A 23,113-nucleotide genomic window follows, 5' to 3' on the forward strand; every position below is an offset into this window, starting at 1 on the left:
CTGGCGTAAGGAAATGGGGGAGTCCCAAAATTTCACAAGAAAAAAGCGAATATTTCGCGAAATGAATGACAGATCGAAAAACTAAAAAATATGTGCTCAATATTTTTTAAAAATCTATCGAATGATACCAAACATGACTTCCCACGGAGAGGGGTGGGGGGTAAATTTAATATTTTAAATACGAATCCCGCGATATTTCGCGAAATGAACATCAAATCGAAAAACTGTAAAATACACTTATTCAATATTTTTCAAAAATCTATCAAATGGCACTAAACACGACCCCCACGGAGGTGGGGTGGGGGGTTACTTTAAAATCTTAAATAGGAGCCCCATTTTTTATTGCAGATTTGGATTACTTACGTAAAAATAAGTAACTTTTATTCGAAACATTTTTTCGAATTATGGATAGATGGCGTTATAATCGGAAAAACGATTGTTGGAAATGGAAAATAAAATTAAAAAATGGCAAGCGCCCACTGAAATGGAAAACTTTACTTACATTTTTTTGGTTTTAGGACCTACCCTTCACAACCCAATAGGTCCCCATAACGCTCGAGTGACTGCACATTTAGCATACTTTGCTCCCCTACCACTAGTTAAGGGAGACGCTATCAAAATAACATTATGGCTTGATAATTGCTCTGCGCAAAATAAGAATTCTTTCATTTTTGCCCTTCAATGTTAATTCCCATGAAATTAATGCTAATGAAATTATTATAAAATATTTTGAGCCAGGCCATACATGTATGGCAGCGGATTCGTTTCATTACAAAGTTGAACTGTCAATGAAAAAGATGGGCAACAAACTGTACGATTTTGCAGATTTTGTTCAAGCCGTAAAACAATCCGCCCGGCAAACTGAAGTTCTGCTAATGGAGTTACATCATTTTTTTCTTTGGGAGGATTACACCTCGCAATATAAACTTAGTAAAATTAACCCCCGGCCATATGTAAATGAAATAGTCCAGGTATCTGTCCAAAGGGGTTCCCATATTATGACATACCAAAATGACTTCGATTGTCCAAAAATTGCACTTGATTTTCTTACTGCCAAAATTACAAAAAATAAAATACTGCCCCCGCCAAAAAAACAACAAAAAGTCCTTGGAATTTCATCTGAAAAGAAAGAGTTAATAATAAAAAAACCTCGGTGCAATAATGAAAAACAACAGGCTTCAGTTTTGGAAAGATCTTCCAGTTTCCCAAGACGATGACACAAACTAAAATGTTAGTATTTTTTGTAAGCTGATATGTTAAATTTATTAACTTTCAATAAACCTCCTTTGTTTAAAAAGTATGTAATAAAGGTGTCTATTTCTTTTAAAATATTAGCAAAATGCAATATCCTTCTTGACGTATCTGAAATTTGTACTAAAATCCTAAGCGGAATAGACGCATCTCATTTTTAACCAAAAATCACTTTCTAAATTTTTAACTAAAAATCACTTTCTAAACAAATAAAACTTCAAAGTTATTTATTACTCAAACACATTACTACAAACAACCAAAAAAAAAGAAATTCAAAAATTAAATAAATACGAGTCCTGTAATGAAACACCGATAAATCGCAATAACTCAAAAACTTAAAATATTGAGATGCGTCTTTTTGGCTTAGGACGGCAGTATTATAATTGCAATTACTTCTTCTTTAAGTGTCGTCTCCCAATCGGAGGTTAGATATCATCATCACTATCTTTACTCTATCTACCGCTGCTCTGAAAAGTTCTATTGAACTGCACTTAAACCAGTCCTTTAAATTCTTTAACCATGACACTCTCCTTCTTTCCATACTCCTTTCTCCTCTTATCTTTCCCTGTATGATCAGTCTTAGTAGTTCATATCGTCACCTCATTACGTGTCCTAGATATTGTAACTTTCTTATTTTTATTGTGTTTATAATTTTGTATTGTTTGTCCATTTCTTGCAATACATCCGTGTTAGTTTTTTTTCTGTGTCCATACTATTCTAAGCATCCTCCTGTAACACCACATTTCAAAGGACTGTAGTTTATTTATGTGTTCTTGCTTCAATGTCCAGCTTTCAAGTCCATATTGTAGTATTGAAAACACGTAGCATCTCAAAGCTCTTACTCTCAGTTCTAATCTAAGGTCTTTGTTGCCATTTCTTGCTATTTCTATCCTAGCCCTTATTAGCGTATGTAAATTTTCTGGCGGTTACATTAAATCTGTGCAGCATACATTGTAAACCATCTTCACTTTGTATTGCATCGTCAAAATTATTTTAAGTTTTTTGTCTCCTATTTGGTATCCTTTTTCAGTTCTTAATTTTTTATTATTTCATCCATGATCAGCTTGAACAATAGAGGACTTAGGGAATCCCCCTCTTTATCGCATTGTTAGCTTTAATTGGGTCAGTTTGTTCTTCTTCTAGTTTTACTTTTATTTTGTTGTTCTGGTAGATATTTTCGATCGATTTAATTATTCCTAGAGGTAACAAGACTGCTTTATTCTGCTAGCGGTTCTTCTACATATCATGCTTCTGATGGGAGCCATCAAGGTTTCTAATCGCCTTAAAGGACAGCTTGCTAATTCAGTTTTATGCCTTGAAGTAAACAGCCTTTTACCCTTGCAAGAGATTTCGTCGATTGAGAACACTAGGATTTGTCCATCCTTCCGATCTTCCGATATTTTAATAACCAGTCTGCCATATTAAGGTCTTGATTTTTGTTTCCTTACGTTTCCATTAGTCAAGTCTTGATAATTATTTCATCAGTCTCTTTAGGGTACAGGATGATTACCTGATATCGCCTGCTTAGGCATTCTATCAGTCTACTGCATAAAGTCTGCTCCATCCCACAGGCCCTCCATAGTGCTCACCGTATTAAGAGTCTACTTCTTGGTATATTCGTTAGCACCCACAAGGTCCTTACACTAAACATTTTTTAAACATATTTGATGGGACATAATATTTCATATATTTACTATTTCTCTATTTTTCAGGCAAAACTCTCCGTCATTTCAGAGAAGTCCATCGCCACGTAGAAGATATCCGCATCATCTTCACCATGACATCGGCTTCTCTGATACAGTTTCTAACGTAGTTGAAATTGTTAAACAAGAACATCAAATGGCCTCTCAAAGGCATCGATTCCCTAGAGGTAGGTGTTGGGTTTAGATTTATGGCAAAACTAAAAATAGCAAGTATCTACATTTTTTTTATGATAATTAAAACCAGCTAATATCTATCAATTTTAGTGTATTTTAAGTAAATTTAAACAACTTACGTTTTGTAAATAATACAGAGCCCTTCTTGCAAATAGTCAAGAAGATTTAATTTACCTCATAAGACTGGTTGTAAACGAAAATCAAATATTTGATCTGCAGTTAAACATATCAAAGACAAAGATTATAATAGTAGATTAGCTACATAAGAATCATCCAAACATAACCACGATTGACCTGTTTGAGGTTGTTATCTCATACTTATATCTGGGATCATTGATCACAAAGACAGGTCCACTAAAAAGTCACAGTAATAAAGAAGGCCAAAATATGGAAGAGCTCTCAAATTTTACTCCAAAAATGAGGTTGATGCCTAATAATTCAATTTTAAATGGGCTAAACCCTAAAGCTCATTTAGAATTAAAGATCATATCAAGATCATGTCGATAGAATGGAGCCATGAAGACCTGTTAAATTGATGGAAAATTCACATAAAACCAATATAAAAAACCACTAGGAAGACTCCGAAAATGGAGTATGTCAGCTGTACATCAATATCACAAGAACTGGGATGCAAAAATTATCAGGACCATGTCTTACAATAAGAAAAAGAAGAAAAAAAGACAACATAGAGTTTTCACTCTAATGGCATATAAAACAACATAATGCTATTCTACATCCCACCAGAATGAAAACAATGGGAACCTTCTCTATGGGAAGCCATACGGATGCTGAGACTAAGGAAGATGAGGGAATTCTACAATTTACAATTCACGTCCCATCTACTCAACGCGGTAAAGTTCCAACGAGAATGGTTCACTTCGTACTCCAATCAGAGTAAATGTAAATAAAAAATGAATAACCATTTTCAATTTCGGTGCAAAACGAAAATACAGCCGAACCATATTCTAGTCCAATCAGAGAGTGCAGCAAGCACCTCTACCGGTTTTGCAACTTATTATCTCTCATCAGGAGGCACATATGCTGCTCTCTCTGATCCAACCAAAACAAACGCCACGCAACAAACGTTCGTTGCAATCCGGGACTGCAGGCTGGGGTTTGTTTTGGTTGGATCAGAGAGAGCAGCATATGTGCCTCCTGATGAGAGACTAATAAGTTTCGAAACCGGTAGAGGTGCTTGCTGCATTCTCTGATTGGACTAGAATAAAGTTCGGCAGTATTTTCGTTTTGCAACGAAATTGAAAATGGTTATTCATTTTTGATTTACATTTACTCTGATTGGAGTACGAAGTGAACCATTCTGGTTGGAACTTTACCGCGCTGAGCAGATGGGACGTGAATTGTAAATTGTAGAATTCCTTCATCTTCCTTAGTCTCAGCATCCGTATGGCTTGCAAATTGTAGAAGCCTCGGATGTGTAACCAGAGAAGGTTCCCATTGTTTTCATTCTGGTAGGATGTAGAATAGCATTATGTTGTTTTATATGCCATTAGAGTGAAAACTTAGTCTTTTTGCTAGCAGTTGCTGCTAGGGCATCTATACCATTTCGTTCGTTGCAATCCGGGACTGCAGGCTGGGGTTTGTTTTGGTTGGATCAGAGAGAGCAGCATATGTGCCTTCTGATGAGAGACTAATAAGTTTCGAAACCGGTAGAGGTGCTTGCTGCACTCTCTGATTGGACTAGAATATGGTTCGGCTGTATTTTCGTTTTGCAACGAAATTTAAAATGTTTATTCATTTAAGAAAAAAAAATTCTGAAGTAGAAGTCTTCTTCTTCCTCCACTTTGTGGTATCTTATGCTAATTTAACGACTCTTGTGTCCGCCATTCTACTGATGTGATTGTTCCATTCTTTTTTCTCTTTAGTGTCAACTTATTTATACCTTATACATTAAATTTTGTTCTGAGACATTCTGTCTATTTTGAGATTTGGTTTTGATTAAAGATCTTTCACAGTTTTTCTCTCGAATTCATTATTTTCAATATTTGGAGGATAGTTCAGAGAAATAAGGAAAAAAATATCCTGTTGGTGACACAACCCCCTCCAGGCCGAAACCAATTTTTTGAGTAGTATGGACATCTATATTATTAACCTATATGTTTCCTGCAGCCGATTTTGATGATATACATAGTTATAAACAAATGAAGATCAAAAAACGGTAAATTTTCGCTTTTTTCGTCTATAACCAAAAAGTTAAGTATTTTAAACAAATTTGAGAGTGAGAAACTCATAAATCGTATAAAAAACTTCAATATGGCGTTCGCTGAATATGTCTATCCTTATTGGTTGCTTAGAAAATTGCAAAATAAATCATAAATTTTGAAAGACGAAGCAAGTTTTCAATCCTAATAGTAAATTAATAATATTGAAAAATATTAAAAATCACTAAAAGATTTTTAAATTGAAAACTTATTGGTATATTTTCATGGTAACACCTCCAAGACTTCTATAATTTGCAAGTCATATGGATGCTGTAGTGAAGACGAAAGGGAAGGAATTATACTCCTTGCAATTCACATCCCCCGTCTGCAGCCGGCAAAGTTCCAACTGAAAAATGCACCTGGTTACTCTACGGAGTAATACGAAAAATAAAATAAAAATGTGTACCATTTTTATTCGGTTGCAATGCGAAGGCAAACCAATCTTACTTTTTAATTAGAATACGGAGTGCAGTCCAGTTCCTTTAACCGCGATTTTCTGCTCTTATTGGAGCTTCATCAGAAGAAACGTAGGCACTGTTCTCCATACTCCATACTCATACGTTTCTTCTGATGAAGCTCCAATAAGAGCAGAAAATCGCGGTTAAAAGAACTGGACTGCACTCCGTATTCTAATTAAAAAGTAAGATTGGTTTGCCTTCGCATTGCAACCGAATAAAAATGGTACACATTTTTATTTTATTTTTCGTATTACTCCGTAGAGTAACCAGGTGCATTTTTCAGTTGGAACTTTGCCGGCTGCAGACGGGGGATGTGAATTGCAAGGAGTAGAATTCCTTCCCTGTCGTCTTCACTGCAGCATCCATATGACTTGCAAATTATAGAAGTCTTGGAGGTGTTACCATGAAAATGTACCAATAAGTTTTCAATTTAAAAATCTTTTAGTGATTTTTAATATTTTTCAATATTATTAATTTACTATTAGGATTGAAAACTTGCTTCGTCTTTCAATTGCCAGATGGCGCTTGCCACCTATTATCATCACTTTGGTTGCGATGTGTGGGAAAACCTCTCGATGCAATTTAGTTGGAGTATGGAGAACAGTGCCTACGTTTCTTCTGATGAAGCTCCAATAAGAGCAGAAAATCGCGGTTAAAGGAACTGGACTGCACTCCGTATTCTAATTAAAAAGTAAGATTGGTTTGCCTTCGCATTGCAACCGAATAAAATGGTACACATTTTTATTTCATAAATTTTGAGTTTATATAAATATTCATAACTGAAGTAAAATTTAATTTAGAACGTTCTTATTACACGGAATGCTGAGACTTCTGGTGCTTAAATCATACACTAAATTTCAAAGCAATTGGTCAAATAGTTTGAAAGGTATTTAATTTGTTTTTCCCAAATTAATTTTTAGATATAAGCTATAAGTCAGAAAATGATGAAGTTACACTAATACTTTGGATAGTTTATGAAAGAAGAAGATTTATAGTATTAATTTAATTAAAAAAAATGACAAAAAATAATTCTAAATACTGCAAAATTATTTTGCAAAAACATGTGAAATTAATAAAGGGGGGGCTAACTTCAACTCTAATTGTCCTAGGACAATTGTTTTTCTTTCTAAATGTGTATAAAAATTCAGTCTTTTCAAATATGAAAAAATAATTTTTCTACGGGTAACGGTTAAAAAGTTATTCTAATTGTGTATAAGTAAGCAAAAAATCGACGTGTTTCGCAAAATAATTTTACATTGTTTAAAATTACTTTTTTTAATTTTTTTTAATTAAGTCAATAGTATAAATGTTCTTCTTCCATAAACTGTCAGAAGTCTTACTGTAACCTCATAATTTTCTGACTTATAGTGTTGCAACAAAAAATGAATTTGGGATAAACAAATTAAATAACTTTTAAACTATTTGACCAATTGCTTTGAAATTTAAAATATAATTTAAGCACCAGAAGTCTAAGCAATTCGTGTAATAGCAATAGGCCAGGAACCGAAGCTTTTCACCTCGCAATTTTTACAGAATGGATCGATTTGCTTGAAAATTTGAGAATAGTAGTGGATAGTCCAAGGATCAAAATCTATATGATTCCGAATGGCGCTTTTACCATGGGGGTGGTTGCCACCCCATCTCGGGGGTGCAAATTTTTTATTATATTTTGACCGCAAAAGTTAATAAAAACATTCATTCTAGACAAAAAATGTTCTATACATTTTTTTGATAAAATTAATAGTTTTCGATTTATTCGCTATCGAAAGTATTAGTTTTGTATAGATAAAATCAATGTTTTTCGATATACTCATTTCCTATTCACTCAAATTTTGCCGTAGAAAAATTTTTTTCAAACCAAATTCTTGGGAATTAAATACCCTACAATTTTCTATTGAAACATTTTTTCGTATCCCTGATGCTAATATTTCTATTCTGAAGAAAATTGCAATTTTTACCAAACTAAAAAAATTCGTTATTCGCTTTTAACTCCAGTTTTTAAAAAATCAATCATTTTAAGCCAGTCAAACTTCTAGAATCTATTAAAAATTAATACATTAATAAATAAAAATTAATAAGACCAATGACTAAAAACACCGCCAACTTACATTATTATGCTTCCAATTAGATTTCTCCTTTTTTTTTCAAAAAAATATATTGATTTTTTAACCGTGAATTTTTTTGTAGGTTCTTATAAAATCTATAAGTCTATTAATATTAAATCTTTTTAAAATCCTCAGTCGCAAAAAGAGGTGACTTTGAAAGGGTTGGTAAAGGTGGTTTTTGCATGTTATTACAAGTTTTAATTGTCAATAGCTCATTCAATTTTTGCCGTAGAAAAATTTTTTGCAAACCACGTTCTTGGGAATTTAATAAGCTACAATTTCATTTCGAAACATTTGTTCGTATGTCTGATGGTAATCTTGCTATTCTGAAGAAAATGCCATTTTTTTTAAAACAACAAAAGTTCGTTATTCGCTTTTAACTCCATTTTTTTTAACTAATTATTCTAAGCTGGTAAAACTTCTCGAACCTATTAGTAATACATAAATAAAAAAGACCAAAAACAGTTAATGACTAATTTTAATTAGAATGGTGATTAAGAGGTTGCTTGCGATCACTTTTTCGCTGACAAAAATGGGGACTGACATTCTTTTCAGTATAAGTCACTTAATTTTTGAGCTACAGACTTTTTTTTATTTTTGGAGATAGATAATTTTAAGTACTTTAAAATAGTTTGAACAAGTTGACCTCGAAAAATGCATAGTTTTCCCGTCTTTTGGCTTTGAAACTACATACAATATTAGCATTTGGCGAAGAAGAGCCAACATATAATAGAGTATAACTCGATTACTATTGGTCTTTAATAAAATTTAAAAAACGGTTTTGTTTATTTTTTTAAAAGCTCCATTTTTCTTAAGTAAAGTTGTTGTGATAAAACGAAAACTTTTGGAGATATTAGCAGAAAACCTATTAAAAACATTGATTTTTTCGATACAAAACTAACACTTTCGATAGCGAATAAATCGAAAACTATTAATTTTATCTTTACTTGAGAAGGGTAATTGTTTTCTTCCCTGGTTGTTTCTTTCTTCTATCGTCCGGTCTACGTTTCGTTCTTGTGTGATGGTACTACTACATTGTTTGATTTGCTTGTCTTGATAATGTTAAGAAGAAATGCGTTCAATGTGCTTCCCCGTTTAGGATTTTGTCCTCTTCAGGGTTTGAGGTGAATGTATTGTGTTGGCAGCAAAAGCAAACAGTCCGAAAGACACACTGGGGTGAGCGCCGTGTCCTGGTGTTCTTGGATCCTGGGTTTGCCGGATGGTGGTGTCCAGAAGGCTAAGAAGTCAACAGAGAAGAAAGTTTGATGGATTGTTGTTGGTTCCATAGACATTTACGTGTACTGTCCGTGCTTTGCTCTCGACCAATCTCCCTAGAAACCATTGTACAACGACAGGCGAACCTGCGTCCCTCGTCGGCGGTCAGGAGGTGGCTTTGAGTGCAGCGTGGACAGTGTGCGTTCGAGTGGAGAAAATAGTTGCGGCTATTGTCTTGGGACGAACAGGTATAATTGTGCAATGAAGTTGGGAAACCGCAAAAAACCAACTTCTCCCTGTTCGGGGTAGGGAAGAGGAAGTGTTAGAGGTGGGTACGGTAGGCTAACGGGGTAGCCTCAAGGATGTTTTCGTACTCCACCGGGAGTTCGTCAATGCATGTTTGCATTAGAGCGGACGGTACATGAATCTTTTTGCGTTTGGGCTTTCGGTGGAGTACGTGGCCGGAAGATGAACAGGAACATTTGAGAGATTCTTGTGTGTCGGAAGGGGGGCCGTTGATTACTTTGATTGTGAAGTTCCTGTTCAGAGAGTTTATTCTCTCGGTGATTTTGGGGGTGTTCGAGATGTTATGGATTTCGTTTGAGGGATATCGCCAGTGCTCATAGTTGCATCTACGCAAGATTCTACGTTCTGTTCTCAACAACCTCTCTTGTTTTTGTCTTGAGCAAAGAGAGTAGATACATGATTTGTACTCCATGACGGGTCGAATAAAGGTCTTGTAAGTGTGGATGAGAGTCTTCTTGTGTGTCTTGCCAATTTTTCCCGAGAGAGCGTTGAGAAGTCTGGCCCTGTTCCTTACCCTATCTAAAGTTGCCTTTAGATCTGCGTCCCAGTTGAGAGTCCTGGTAAACAGTACTCCCAAATAGTTCGCAGTCGGGCTAACAACAAGCCTTTCTCCCAACAGTCTCAGTGGATATTGGTCGTCTTCATTGCGTATGATTCTATTTGACACAGAAGGGGCGCGAAACACAATTGTTGTTGTTTTGTTCGCGTTCAGCGTGACTCTCCACTTACAACACCATTCGCCGACGCCGTCCAACAGAGCCTGGGCTCTTCTGAAGAGGAGTCTTGGGTTGTATCGAGAGGTTGTTGAGAGCAGAGTCGTGTCGTCTGCATAGAGAAACAGCCGAGTACCTGGGATATTTTGGTTAGTGATGTCGCTGTTGTAGATGATGTACAACAGCGGTGCTAGGACTGAACCCTGGGGAACTCCAGCTTGTGGAGTGAAGGGGTGGACCTTTGATCGCCTATTCTAACTCTGACAGTACGGTTGTGGAGGTAGGAGTGTACAATTTTGGTAAATTGCAATGGTAGCCCGATGTCCAGAAGTTTCCGAACAAGCCCGTCGTGCCAGACCTGGTCGAAAGCCTTCTGCACATCCAGAAATGTGGCTATGGCGAATGAACCATCGTTGATGGTTTGAGTAACTTTGGTAGTGAAATCTATTAATGCATGTTTAGTAGATTTACCTGACTGGAATCCGTATTGGAATTTTGGTATGATATTGTAGTTTTCGAGAAAGTCATTGAGCCTCTCTTTTAGGATTAGCTCAAGAACTTTACCCAGAGTATTGATTAATGAAATTGGTCTATAGGATTCCACGTCGGTTGGGGGTTTGCCTTTTTTCAAAAGCATGATGGTGTTGGCCACCTTCCAAGGAGTAGGAAAGTGGCTGTTTTTGAGACATGCATTGAATATTTTAGTTAGAAGAGGAATGATACTCTCTGGAAGTTTTTTGAGGCACCTTCGGTTGATGCCATCAGGTCCGGGAGCGCTGTTTTTGCCGATTTGGCAAAAGCTCTCCGTTTCCCTGTCTGTGAGGGGGTCCATGATAGGATCATAGACTGGAATGTAGTGGTTGAGAGTAACATTTACAATGTATTCTGTGTTGAATTTAAATATGCGATCAAAGTTCGGGTTATCTGGAGTTTGAAAATTGTTTTGAAGCGAATTTCTGAATGCTTCGGCTTTCCCTTCTGGGGAATTGACTATGTGATTGTTGACCAACAGATGGGATGGTTGAGATATTTTTTGTTTTGTTAGGACTTCGAATTTTTGCCAGAATTTACCTCCGTCTCTGTAGTCCAGTTTTGAGGTAGCATCTTCCCACCGGCGAGCCGTTAGGACAGATATCTCCCTCTTTATCCTGGCACAGATCCGGTTGTACTCTGTTTTGATTAGTGGGTTTCTGTTGGCCTTGTATTGATGTAGAAGACGTCGTTTTTGTTGGATTTTGGCAATGATGTATTGTGGAAGTGCCGGTGATGTATAGGTTATTTGTTTGAGTGGAATTGCGTGCGTGATCGCCTCAGTGATGAGGTTCTCGATTTCGGTTGCACTGGTGTCGATACTGTCGTTAGTATCGAGTTCGCCTAACATAGGGAGATTTTGTGTGATGAAGTTTTGGAATTCAGTCCAGTTAGCGTGACGATAGTCTCTTATAGATCTTGGAGGGTTTGGTTGTTTTGGAATTAGTATGTCGGTGTCGACAAGAAGAGGTACGTGGTCTGACGTTATTGAATCGCCCGTGTGGCATCTATCCCCGAACCGATCCAGAATGTTACTAGTAACTAGGATGTGGTCGACAATAGAGGCCCCATTGGCGTTCAAAAACGTGAATTCAGTGTTGGTGATTCTTGAAATGGGAAGGTCTAGTAGATAATCCGTGAGGCGGATGCCTTCTGGGTTTAAGCGGTGATCACCAAACTGAGTGTGTCTACAATTTAGGTCACCCATCAGCACGGCCTTGCTAAGCGTTGAAAAATACTCAAGCAAGTGCCTGCTGAGTGGCTGACCCGGGTGTTTGTAGTAAGAGACTATCGTGAGGGTTTCGTTATTGGGGATATGCACGTCGATTGCCAGGAAGTCCACATCAGGTGGACGAAAATTTTGTGGGAATGTTTGTGTGTTGTGCGGTATTCCGTGTTTCACGAGTATACCATTCCCACGTGAAACCTGACAGCGGCTTCGATGGATAATCGAATATCCTGCGAAGTGTGGATCGTTTTTCGACAGAGTATCTGTGAGTGCGAGGATCTGGATGTTGTGCTTCGACAGGATATTCTTGATGAGGGGTCTCTTTTTGGAGAGACCCTGACAGTTGACTGTGCCTAGGGTGAAATCCATAAAGGGAGGGTTTTAGTGGTTGGAGCGGAATGTCACCGTGACATTGCTCCCGTACCCGTGGACCACTGTCGATTGGTCGTAGACTTGGCTAATTAAATTAGCCGTGATTGCAGCGATATGTTCTCGAAGTTCGGGCAACAAGTTCAGCAGCAGAGCAGTCTGAATCGACAAGATGTTCTTTGTTTCTGTTGGGAGTTTGAAAGGGGGGAATGATCTTTCGATCGTTAGTGGCTGTATTTCGTGTTGGGCGGAGGGGATGGTGTGTCTTTGTGGACACTTGTTGGAGTATGCGGGGTGGTCACCGCCGCAATTCGGGCATTTGGGTTCCTGCTGTTTGGTGCAGGCGCTGGATTTGTGGTTGCCGCCGCAGTGGGGGCAGACGAATGTTTTTTGAGGGCATTCGTCGATGGAGTGTCCGTTGATGCAGCATTTGCTGCAATATTTTGGGGTGGGGATTGTAGGATCGGAGCCATGAGGAAGTTCGGCATTGTAGATCTCACCATCTAGAGTTATGCCTCGGCTCAATGCTGACGTGAATTTCTCCAAGGATTTGGTCACCACCTTGATCACTTTAGAGTCCTTGCCTGTTTTATAGGCTTTGACTCTCCACAGTCTTTCGACTGGGAATTGTTGTTCTGTGAGCAAGTCAGTGACCTCCTGCTCGGAGTAATCCACGTCGATTCCAGTAATGCAGAGGAGGTAGGTGGGCTCTTTAGTGGAAGTGTTAGCATTTCTGCTACGGCTGTGAACCGTAACCATGGTTTGGCCAGTTGCTGTGTGGATAGCTTTTTCTATATCCCCTGCATTTATCGGATTGAAAAGTCGAAGGTGTGCGATTCCATGAGAGAGTACTTTACAAGAATGGATTTTGTTGGCTAAGAGAGTGGTGGCATTTATTTGCCGAAAGAAGGTGCGTTTGTTACACAGATCTTTTGGGAGATCTTTGATGAGATATTCGGACAGTGTAGGATCGTTTATGGCGTTAATGACGTTTTGGTTTCTGGCTTGGGTTTTGGGGCGTGGATTGGCTGCGGCATTGGCATAAGACATCTGTCTTAGTTGTCTTCTTTGGAAGACGAAATCGTTGGGTTCAGGATTGTTGGAAGCGCTGATGGATGCTTGTTGTTGAGAAGAGGGTTGTTGTTGCGTGGGTTGTTGTTGCGATTGTTGGGGTGCTTGTTTAGACGGTTGGGTTGGAATTTTTGGTATAGCACCATGCTTATTCCGAGCGCTCTGACGCTGAGGACCAGCCTGTGCTGGTGTCAAAGGCGGAAAATCGTTTGCATATCGCTGCAGAAGGGGGTTGGAGGCGTCGTCCCGCTCGACGGTGTGATGGTCATACCCAGGTATTTATATGCGTCGCAATGTTTAATACTTTCTCCATTCCCCAGTGTAAGGTCCTGCTGTGTCCCACCGATACACATATATTCGGTCTTCTTTATGTTTATTTCCAAACTACCTTTTTTGTACTCCTCTATTAATTTCTTTGTCATATATTCAATATCTTCGTAGCCTTGCGCTAGTACAAGTTGCTCGTCTGCAAATGACAAAGTGTATATTGTATTGTTGTTGATCGGTAATCCCATGTTTCTGCATTTGCGTTTTTAGAGTTTGCTCGAGGTAGATCTTAAATAATGTCGGTGAAAGGCAGCACCCTTGTTTTAGGCCTTTGCTAATTTGGAATCCTCTCGATAGCCTGCTTCCAACTTTCACCCTTGCTGCAGTTTTGGTATACAATTGTTTCGCCGCTGTTATTAAATTTGCGCTTATATTGGTTTTCTCTAATGCTTTCCCATAGTTTGTTTTGTGGGATGCTATCATACGCTTTTGTAAGTCCACATATAACAGACGCACCTCCTGGTTGACGGCCAGTTTCTTCTCAATAATTCTAAACAAATAGCAAAAGTTCACTTTCCTTTAATAGTCCATTTCTTCTATATCAATGTATCTTTTTCTCCTTTAAAATGTTTGCGGATATTTCGATCGGATACGTTTGTTGTACGTTTTGATTTGGTGTTTCTCTTTTATCTGCTGCTGTGCCTAGATATTTGAATTCTTCATCTTCATTCTTCAAAAAAAGTTATATAATTATGTAATATCTCGTCTTTATTGTAGTTTTCGTATAAAGTATCTTGTTTTATTCAAGTCAGTACTGTACCACATTTTTCCTATTCATATATTATTTTTTAACCCTATTTTAAAAGATCAGCAAACTACAGGTTTGTTGTGGATTGGGTAGAATTTTTTACCAATGACTATGGCAGTGTAATTGAATTTAAATAGTTAGAGTCCATGAATAGTCTTATCTGTCTTTGGTAACAGATAATACTTTAGTAATATGGTTTACATATGAATATCATTTCATTATATGGTTAAGGGTCGAGCAAAACTATTGAATAAATTCATTTTTTCGAGAAAAATCCCTAATTTTCTTTTTAAATTATTAAAAAAATTTTATTTTCAAATTATCTTTTATCTTTAATAAAGTTAATTATCTTTAAAATTTTTATTTTAAATTATGATTTTTTGGTATACATATCATACTTGTGGCGTTATTGTATCATTATGAACGTGGTGAAGTATTTGATGATTTTTTTCGCCTATTCTCGAAATAATGAATTTATTCTATAATTTTGCTCCTCACAGTATTTCTTACTTCCGACTATGTTAGTTATTATTTTAAAGGTGTTTACGAGTACATCGTAGAAATTCTCTGTACACGATTACTAGGGGCCGAGTTAATATAATAAGTCCGTGACTTTTTGAATGGAAAATACGTTTTTATATAAAAAAATATTTTATTTTTCAACATAGTCTTCGTTTCGTTCTATATACTTAGTCCAACGTTTCTTCATTTTTTTAGCCCTTCTGTAGTTTCTAAAGATTGGTGGCTTGTTGGAAAGGTTCAGTCGTTGGCATATCCAAACTTCCGAGATTCGGTTGCAGGCATGTTCGCAGTATATGTAAATAGTAAAGGGGTAAGAACAGAACCCTGTGAAAGGCCATTATTAAATTTCATATGTATGCTCATCTTTCCCTTTATTACCTGGAAGGTTCTGTTTGTCAGCTGGTTGCCAATGAGATTAATTATCTTACTGCAAGGGATAATACGGGACACTTTATATATTATTCCTTGTCTCCAAAGAGTATCATACGCTGCTGTTAGATCTACGAATGCTGTTGCTGCTTTTTATTTCATTTGAAAACTAGCTTCTATAAAGTTTGTTTTACACTGTACACGACATGGCTCATACAGGTTCGATAAGGACAGGAATCTGCTTGTTTAGTGGGAGCATTTTCAAGTATCCTGTGACTAATTTTGTTGAGGAGGAGCTTTTCTATGTTTTTCTCTTACAAGCCAAATGACACATCCAGTAACTTTTAATATCCACACGCATCCACATAAAAAAAGTATATCCTGGTAGAAGACTAGTAAATGGAAAACAACAAATTTGTTGGCAAAACTATAATCAGTTTTAACAATTACATAAACAGGACATATTCACTCACTTATATTGACGTCATAGAAATTTTTAATAAACACAGAACTATTTGTTTTGATACAGAAATGAACACAGAAAAAAATTACATTTTATCAGAAAAACTTTCACGAAAGCAATTCATTCACCAATAAATAAACAAGAAAGACAGCACTCACCACATACATTTGAATGGCTTAAAATAGTCTTAATGCACACACATAAAGAACACTAGATTAGAATAGAGGAATAAACAATGACACAAAAACAAATTGAAACATTCACAGAAAAGACTAACATGAAACAATTCATTTTAACAATCCTTTTCGTTTAGATCAGGGCATTTACAACAAAAAACGCTAGAATAAATCGATTGTTAAATGTATGTTCCTATTGACCTGCACCTATTGACTTGCAACTTTTTGCATTGTGTTCGTGATGACGACAGTAAAAAAAGTCTACAATAGAAAAATTGGTGGAAATGCCTAATTGCATTTAAAATGCATAAAATGCTTCCAACAGTGCATAAACATGTCAAAATAGTATACTGGGGGCCATATTTCTGTATTCAGAGGGTTTTAAGGTTACTATATATAAATACTCCATCAGAACCGATCCCCAGAGCACCTGGTGCCCAGAGTTACAGCTATGGTACGTCATCTTTTGGAGTTTTTATGTTTTTTGCCACTAAATTGATGCAAACAGATTACCAGGGTGTTTTGGGTTTGTTGAACAGGAATGTGACAGGAATAGATCCTCGAAGCCCCTAGTGCCAAAAATGACTGCTATGCACACTATCTTCCAGAATTTCGGAGGTTTCTGGCACTAAATTGATGTAAGCAGGGTCCTTGGGGGATTTTGGGGTTGCTGAGTACGAATATGAGGTAGGTGGAAGGCTTCTGGAATATCTGATGTCCAGAATGACGAATAATAACGTCAATACTTAATAATGCGATCAAATTATCCACAATGGACACCAAATATTCCAGAGGCCTTCACCTACGTCATAATCGTACTCAGTATCTCCAAGGGGTTCAGTTCTGATGACTGACAGATTTGTGTTCAGCAACCCCAAAACCTCTTAGTAATCTGTTGCCATTAATTTAGTGGCGAAAACCCTTGAAACTCCACAAGATCATATTCCTCAGCAGTGACCCTGGGCATTAAGTGTTTCGGGTGTTGATTTTGATGACGTGTTCATGTTTAGCGATCCCAAAATCCCTGTTTGCATTAATTTAATACCGAGAACCCACGTAAGTCCAGATGACGTACCTTAGAAATAACCGTGGATACCAGGTGATCCATGGGTCGGTTTTATTCGCGTACTCATATTCAGCGACCCCAAAATTGTACACTCATTTTTTCATTGTAGACTTTTGTCCTGTCGTCTTTCTGAACACAATGCAAAAAGTTGCAAGTCAGTAGGTGCTGTATTTAAAAATCGATTTATTTTTTCCTACGTGCTCTGGTCTAGTTTTACGTACTTTAATTTTACTAAATTAATACTTACTTCTTGTTTAAGGCTCCTGGTCAGCATCGACCAGTCCCACTCGGTCGCCGTCGCCTTCCGGAGGAAGACATAACTCGAAGTTTGGCGGTTTTGGCTTCTCCAGAAAAATGGATTACGGTACGACCAGTTTGTGTCAAAGATCTCGATCACCTAGTCCTACGAACTCATCGCTGCCGCATCATCAGGGCCCACCGTTTATTGGTGAGATTTTCAATGGCATGAATGGATATTGGTGAATGCTGTCTATTCGTGTGTTAAGTGTCGTGGGTCTTGGTCTTGATTGTAGATTCGGCGCTTAATTCGGTTAGAGAATATACAGCCAAAAATAATAACTGGCACATTAAACTTTCGAATTAATAAGAGCACAATTGTAAATAAAAATTACTTGATTTACTGATCGCGTGTAAACGTAAGTACGACATGATAGTATAGTATGGTGCATCGGGGTAGGCGTACCTGTGAGCCCTTCAGATACTTAGATCTCCTACGGCGGGTCCGTTATATCACCCCTATCTTACAGACCAGATCCATAAGAACCCGGTTTTCGGCGTTTCTTGGACCTAAGTTGCACCGGGCTCCCATGTCTTTCAGTATCAGCAGGGTCTGCAAAACTCAGCTCCTTCTGTCGATGCCACCCCGAACGTCCAATCTTTCAGCGATCTAGCTCGGCTGCATAGAAGCCGATCTCAGGATCTGTCACCTCTGATAGACCAAAGCCGGGAACTTCCAGAGGACATGTGAGGAGGTTTCCTCCTCCTCATACATAGAAGGCACCGTGAGCCATCCGCCAATCTAAGCAGATGAAAGTGCCGTCGGAGACTACAATAGTCGGTGAGCATACTGACCACCAGGGAGCATATTCTACGATCTAGAAGACGAAGTTGGGCTGTGAGATTTTTGGATGGCCCCACTATGTGGAGCTTAGCCTATCTCAAACCTCCACAACTGACCCAGGCGTCCTGGAACCTTCACAGAAGAAGCTCCCTGAGATTACACCGACCAATATTGAAGGGCACGCCAATCACAGGTCGGGTGCTACAGACAGAGTGGTTGGCGCTGTCTTGCCAAGGCGTCAGTCCGTTCATTTCCTTCCACACCTGTGTGTCCCAGTACCCATATTAAGCTAACCCTGTTGATCAGAGCAACATCATCCAGTGCTCTCTTGCACTCATGAACCAACCAGCTTAGAGCTGATCTTGGGCAATTCCAAAACCCTTAGCTCTGCCTGGCTGTCAGAGCAAATAAAGATGCTCCTGGTTTCAAGGCAATATTAAAAGAAACTATAGACAGAAAATATATATACATATAAGATAGAACTAAAAAACAATGACAAATTGGATCCCATTACTAGAAAGGATCCCATCATCACCAAAGGACGTCACCAGAGATTGAAATAAGTTACGATAAGTGTTAAATGAAAAATAGTTAAGCACTAGCTGAGAATAATGTCAGTCGAAATGGGATCAACAAAGGAAGAGGATATAGAATGGGAAACAAAGAAGTAAAAATACTCTGCTACGCAGACGACGCAATATTGATAGCCCAAGATGAAGATAGTCTGCAAAGATTAGTCCACAGATTTAACATAAGAGCAAAGGAATTCAATATGACAATTTCATCTCAGAAAACCAAAACAATAGTAATCAGTAAAGAACCAATCAGATGCAAAATAGAAATTGATGGTATCAGTATTGAACAAGTAATGGAAGTAAAATACCTTGGAATTACATTGTCAAGTTACGGAGACCTAGACAAAGAAGTGAGAAATCAAGTACAAAAAGCAAATAGATTGGCAGGATGCCTTAATAACACTATATGGCGAAACCGATATATTAACACTGAGATGAAGTCAATAATTTATAAAGCCAGTGTAAGACCAATAATGACATATGCATCTGAAACAAGACCCGATACAGCCACAACAAAAAGACTTCTGGAAACGGCAGAGATGAGAGTACTGAGAAGAATTACAGGAAATACACTGAGAGATCGAAAGAGGAGCGAAGATATTAGAAGACAATGTAGCTTACAGTGTATAAACGAATGGACACTAAATAGAAAAAAAGAATGGAACAACCACATTACCAGAATGGGGGAGACACGTGTGGTCAAAATAGCACGAGATAAATCACCAATCGGCAGAAGAAGTATCGGCCGACCGCGCAAAAGATGGAGTGACAACCTTCCATAGAGGTATCAATCCGCCAATGAACAAGCAGAATTGCTTATAAAGAGGAAGAAGAAGAAGAAGAAATGGAATTTACTACACATTTAAGAAAGCGGCATCAAAAAGGCCACAATCAAGGGGGTACCATGATCTAAATAATGCCGCAGAACTAAGTGTGATATGGAAAGTATAAAATATTGAAAAGTGGAGGATCTAAAGAAGGCCGATGTCAAATTTTAAATACATGATTACTAAGAGAGAACAATAGAGATCAAGAGAGAGAAGTAGAGAGAGATAGACAGAGAGAGAAGGGAGGGGGGAGAGAAGGGAGGGGAGAGAGCGAGAGAGAGTACACTATCTAAGAATGTCCTAGGCATTAATCTTATATGTTATGATCACGTTATTGCCTTATTTTAAGTAACTGAAAACTCTTTAAGTGAAATTTAATAAAAAAATTTCCTTTTGGTAAAAGGTATATTAGTTTAAAAAGCCCTAATGGGCTACAAACATATCAACAAAACGTTTTCGCTCTGTAACAAGAGCATCATCAGTGTTACAAGAACATGGTGAGCCAACCAAAAATTATAAGGTCAAATCCTTTCAAAAAACAGACAAAAGTCTAATATAAATAAATACATCGAAAAATCCAAAGGATAGATAAAATTCCTAAGGGTACGGCCCTAGGGCAACATATGACTCTCACACGTGGTAAGTGGGTCAAAAGGTAACTAGGTCATTATGTTATAAGAGGTGGCAGGCAACTGACAGGATTCTTCCTTGTGGATTTTGAAAACTCTTTCTTGTTGGGATAATTAATTTACGTGACGTCAGCGATCGATGATATCAAAGTGCTCCTGCATTTTTCTCCTTGTTATGAAAATTTTATAAACCTTTACCTAAGGGGTAGGCGCAATACTGTTTAAATGCATTCATTTTTTTTTCGAATCCTGAGAAAACAAATAAGTATTTTTGAAAAATTTAAACACAAAATGAAAGATTACATTATTACATTATTATCGAGGGCCGATAGTGGCTGAAAACTTCTCTAATGTTTGTGTGAATGAGTTACAGGGGTAAAAAAAAAGAAAATTTAATGTGATATTTAATTTCAAATATTTCATTCAAAAAAAACTTTTTGTTTATTCTAAGTTACTTTTGGCCCTCGATAATAATGTAATATTTCCTTCTGCGTTCAAATTTTTCAAAAATATTTCTTACTTTTCTCAGGATTCAAAAAAAATATACATTTAAACAGCATTGGACCAATATTTTTCGTCTACCCCCTTAACGATAATTGCATCCAGAAATATATTAAGTAAGTACCCAATGGTACTAATATGTTCTAACCGAATTAAGTGTCAAACTATATAACAGATAAAATCATGTGAAAAGTGCTACACCTGAAAGATTTTTCAATATTTAATAAGCTTCAGTTCTTTTTAAGTTATTTAACTGATTTTAGCATCTTTGTTAATCGTTTTAGTATTGTAAAACTTTAGATATTTCTGTTTTCTTTTGGTTCTTCGATTAGTTTACTGTAATTTTCATTAGCTTACAGATATTTTTGGAAAAACCATTGTTGAGGATCCTGGTATTTTTCTGCCTAACCAATTTTTTCTTGGACTCATTTTCTTTGTCTCATGTCAGAATTTTTAACAATTTTTTATGAATTTCCGTATTGATAATTTTATAAATTTTGAGTTCTAAGCATTTGTGGCAGGACCTTTTTTGTAATTGTTTAGTGTGTAAGACATCTTGCATTTGTATTATATATGTGATATTATTAAAATAGACAAGACGTTCCAAAATGTTAAACTAGTTTATTCTGAGTGTAAGGTATAAAGAATTTACATAAAAATGGAAAATGTAAAAACAAGCTCTAAACTCTACAATAGAAGATTAAAATATCCAAATTGGCACCAAAGACTATCTCGTCTCGTGGTCTTGAGTTGGATATCGCCAGTAAATGAAATCCTATAAATGTGTAATACGATGAGATGATAGATACGCAGTGGCAGTTCCAAAAATTTGGGGGGGTGGTCATGAATCTTGAAGGTGATTTAATTACTTTTCTCTGATGCAAGGTAACTTAGTCTTACCAACCATAGGATAAGTGGGTTTTCAATTATTTTTTGGATGGACCTAATTTTTTTGTTTGTTTGACAGCTATCGATTTTTTTTCACCCCGTGACCCCGTGACACTCTCCTCTGGATCGGCCACTGGAGATATGCTTCATACTCTTAAGAAAATAGGACCACACATAAATAAAATCCTCACAGAAAAATATTACACATTTATAAACAAGTGTCCCCTAATTAGTTGCATCATTATTATGCTAAAGAAACTCAGTAACACGGACCTATAGAGTCTGGCAAAGGAAAAGTAACAGAAGAAACAACAAAAAGTAAATAAAAGTAAAAAATGTCCCCGACTGCACAATACCTACCTATACAGGGTGAGGCAGATAATTGGCCTATTAGAAATATCTCGAGAACTAAAGGCAACAGAATCATGAAAATTGGAATACAGGGGTTTTGAAGGATGATCTATTAAATGAAAATATTTTCATCTCTTTGCAACTTCCGGTTATATCGGAAGTTGCTTATAACTTCGTTTTTTTTAATGGGACACCCTATATATTTTTACATTTTTGGATTCTCTTCGATGTATTCTTTCTTAAAATATGAGGATTTGTAATGTTATACAGGGTATTTTAAAAGATAATTACGTTTTTTTATTAATTTCGTAGCAATATTCACACCCTGTAGAATTGTAGTAGTTTGACAACTAAAACTGTACTTACGTTCAAATGATTTTTAATATAGTCTACTATTGTTAAGAATCATTAGTATAGCTAAATTTTTAATTTTAGTATACAGGGTTGGTCGAAACTCGGAATGAGTATTTTCTGAGTTTTCTTAAATGGAACACCCTGTATTTTAGTATTGTAATGAAATGATATTTTATGGTACTTTTTTATTTCTTAAGCATTCCCTGTACCTAACTGCTTTAATTTGTGCTTAATTGTTAATCGCACCAACAATCTTAACTACGTAGGTATTTTGATAGCTAAACCATTATTGGTAATTTTAAGGATCAGTCTGGATTAATATGTATTTATTTCTGAAAAATTATTTGTGATTGAATATTTTCATGGCCAACCTAATAAAATGTTACGTATTTTTTGTTGCAATTAATGTTTAGCTTGAATCACCAATAACTCACAAATTAAAGCAGTTAGGTATAGGGAATACTTATAAAATAAAAAAGTACTATGAAATATCATTTCATTACAATACTAAAATACAGGTTATATTTAAGAAAACTCAGAAAATATTCATTCCGAATTTCGACCAACCCTGTATACTAAAATTTCAAAATTAGCTATACTAATGATTCCTAACAATAATAGACTATAGTAAAAATCACTTGAACGTAAGCAGAGTTTTTAATGTCAAACTATTACAATTGTACAGGGTGTGAATGTTGCTACGAAATTAATAAAAAAACGTAAATATCTTTTAAAATACCCTGTATAATATTACAAAATCTCATATTTTAAGAAAAAAGATATTGAGGAGAATCTAAAAATGGAAAAATATACAGGGTGTCCCATTTAAAAAAACCAAGTTATAACCGGTATAACCGGAAGTTGCAAAGAGATGAAAATATTTTCATTTAATA

General features: G+C 36.7%; 1 protein-coding gene across 27 annotated transcripts in view; it reads left to right on the plus strand.

Annotated features, from left to right (window-relative positions):
- The window catches only part of LOC114344868 (voltage-dependent calcium channel type A subunit alpha-1), a 460,590-nt gene that overhangs the window by 417,923 nt on the left and 19,554 nt on the right, over window positions 1-23,113 (plus strand). For 25 of the 27 annotated variants that reach the window (XM_050650056.1, XM_050650071.1, XM_050650052.1 and 22 more), the window contains 2 exons: window positions 2,964-3,121; window positions 17,274-17,462. In XM_050650056.1, coding sequence (XP_050506013.1) covers window positions 2,964-3,121; window positions 17,274-17,462 — 347 coding nt within the window. The remainder of the gene's footprint in view (window positions 1-2,963; window positions 3,122-17,273; window positions 17,463-23,113) is intronic. The other 2 variants (XM_050650133.1, XM_050650141.1) reach the window with 1 other exon arrangement.

The sequence above is a fragment of the Diabrotica virgifera genome, chromosome 1, assembly GCF_917563875.1.
Source record: "Diabrotica virgifera virgifera chromosome 1, PGI_DIABVI_V3a".
In the NCBI taxonomy this organism is placed as follows: Eukaryota; Metazoa; Arthropoda; class Insecta; order Coleoptera; family Chrysomelidae; genus Diabrotica; species Diabrotica virgifera.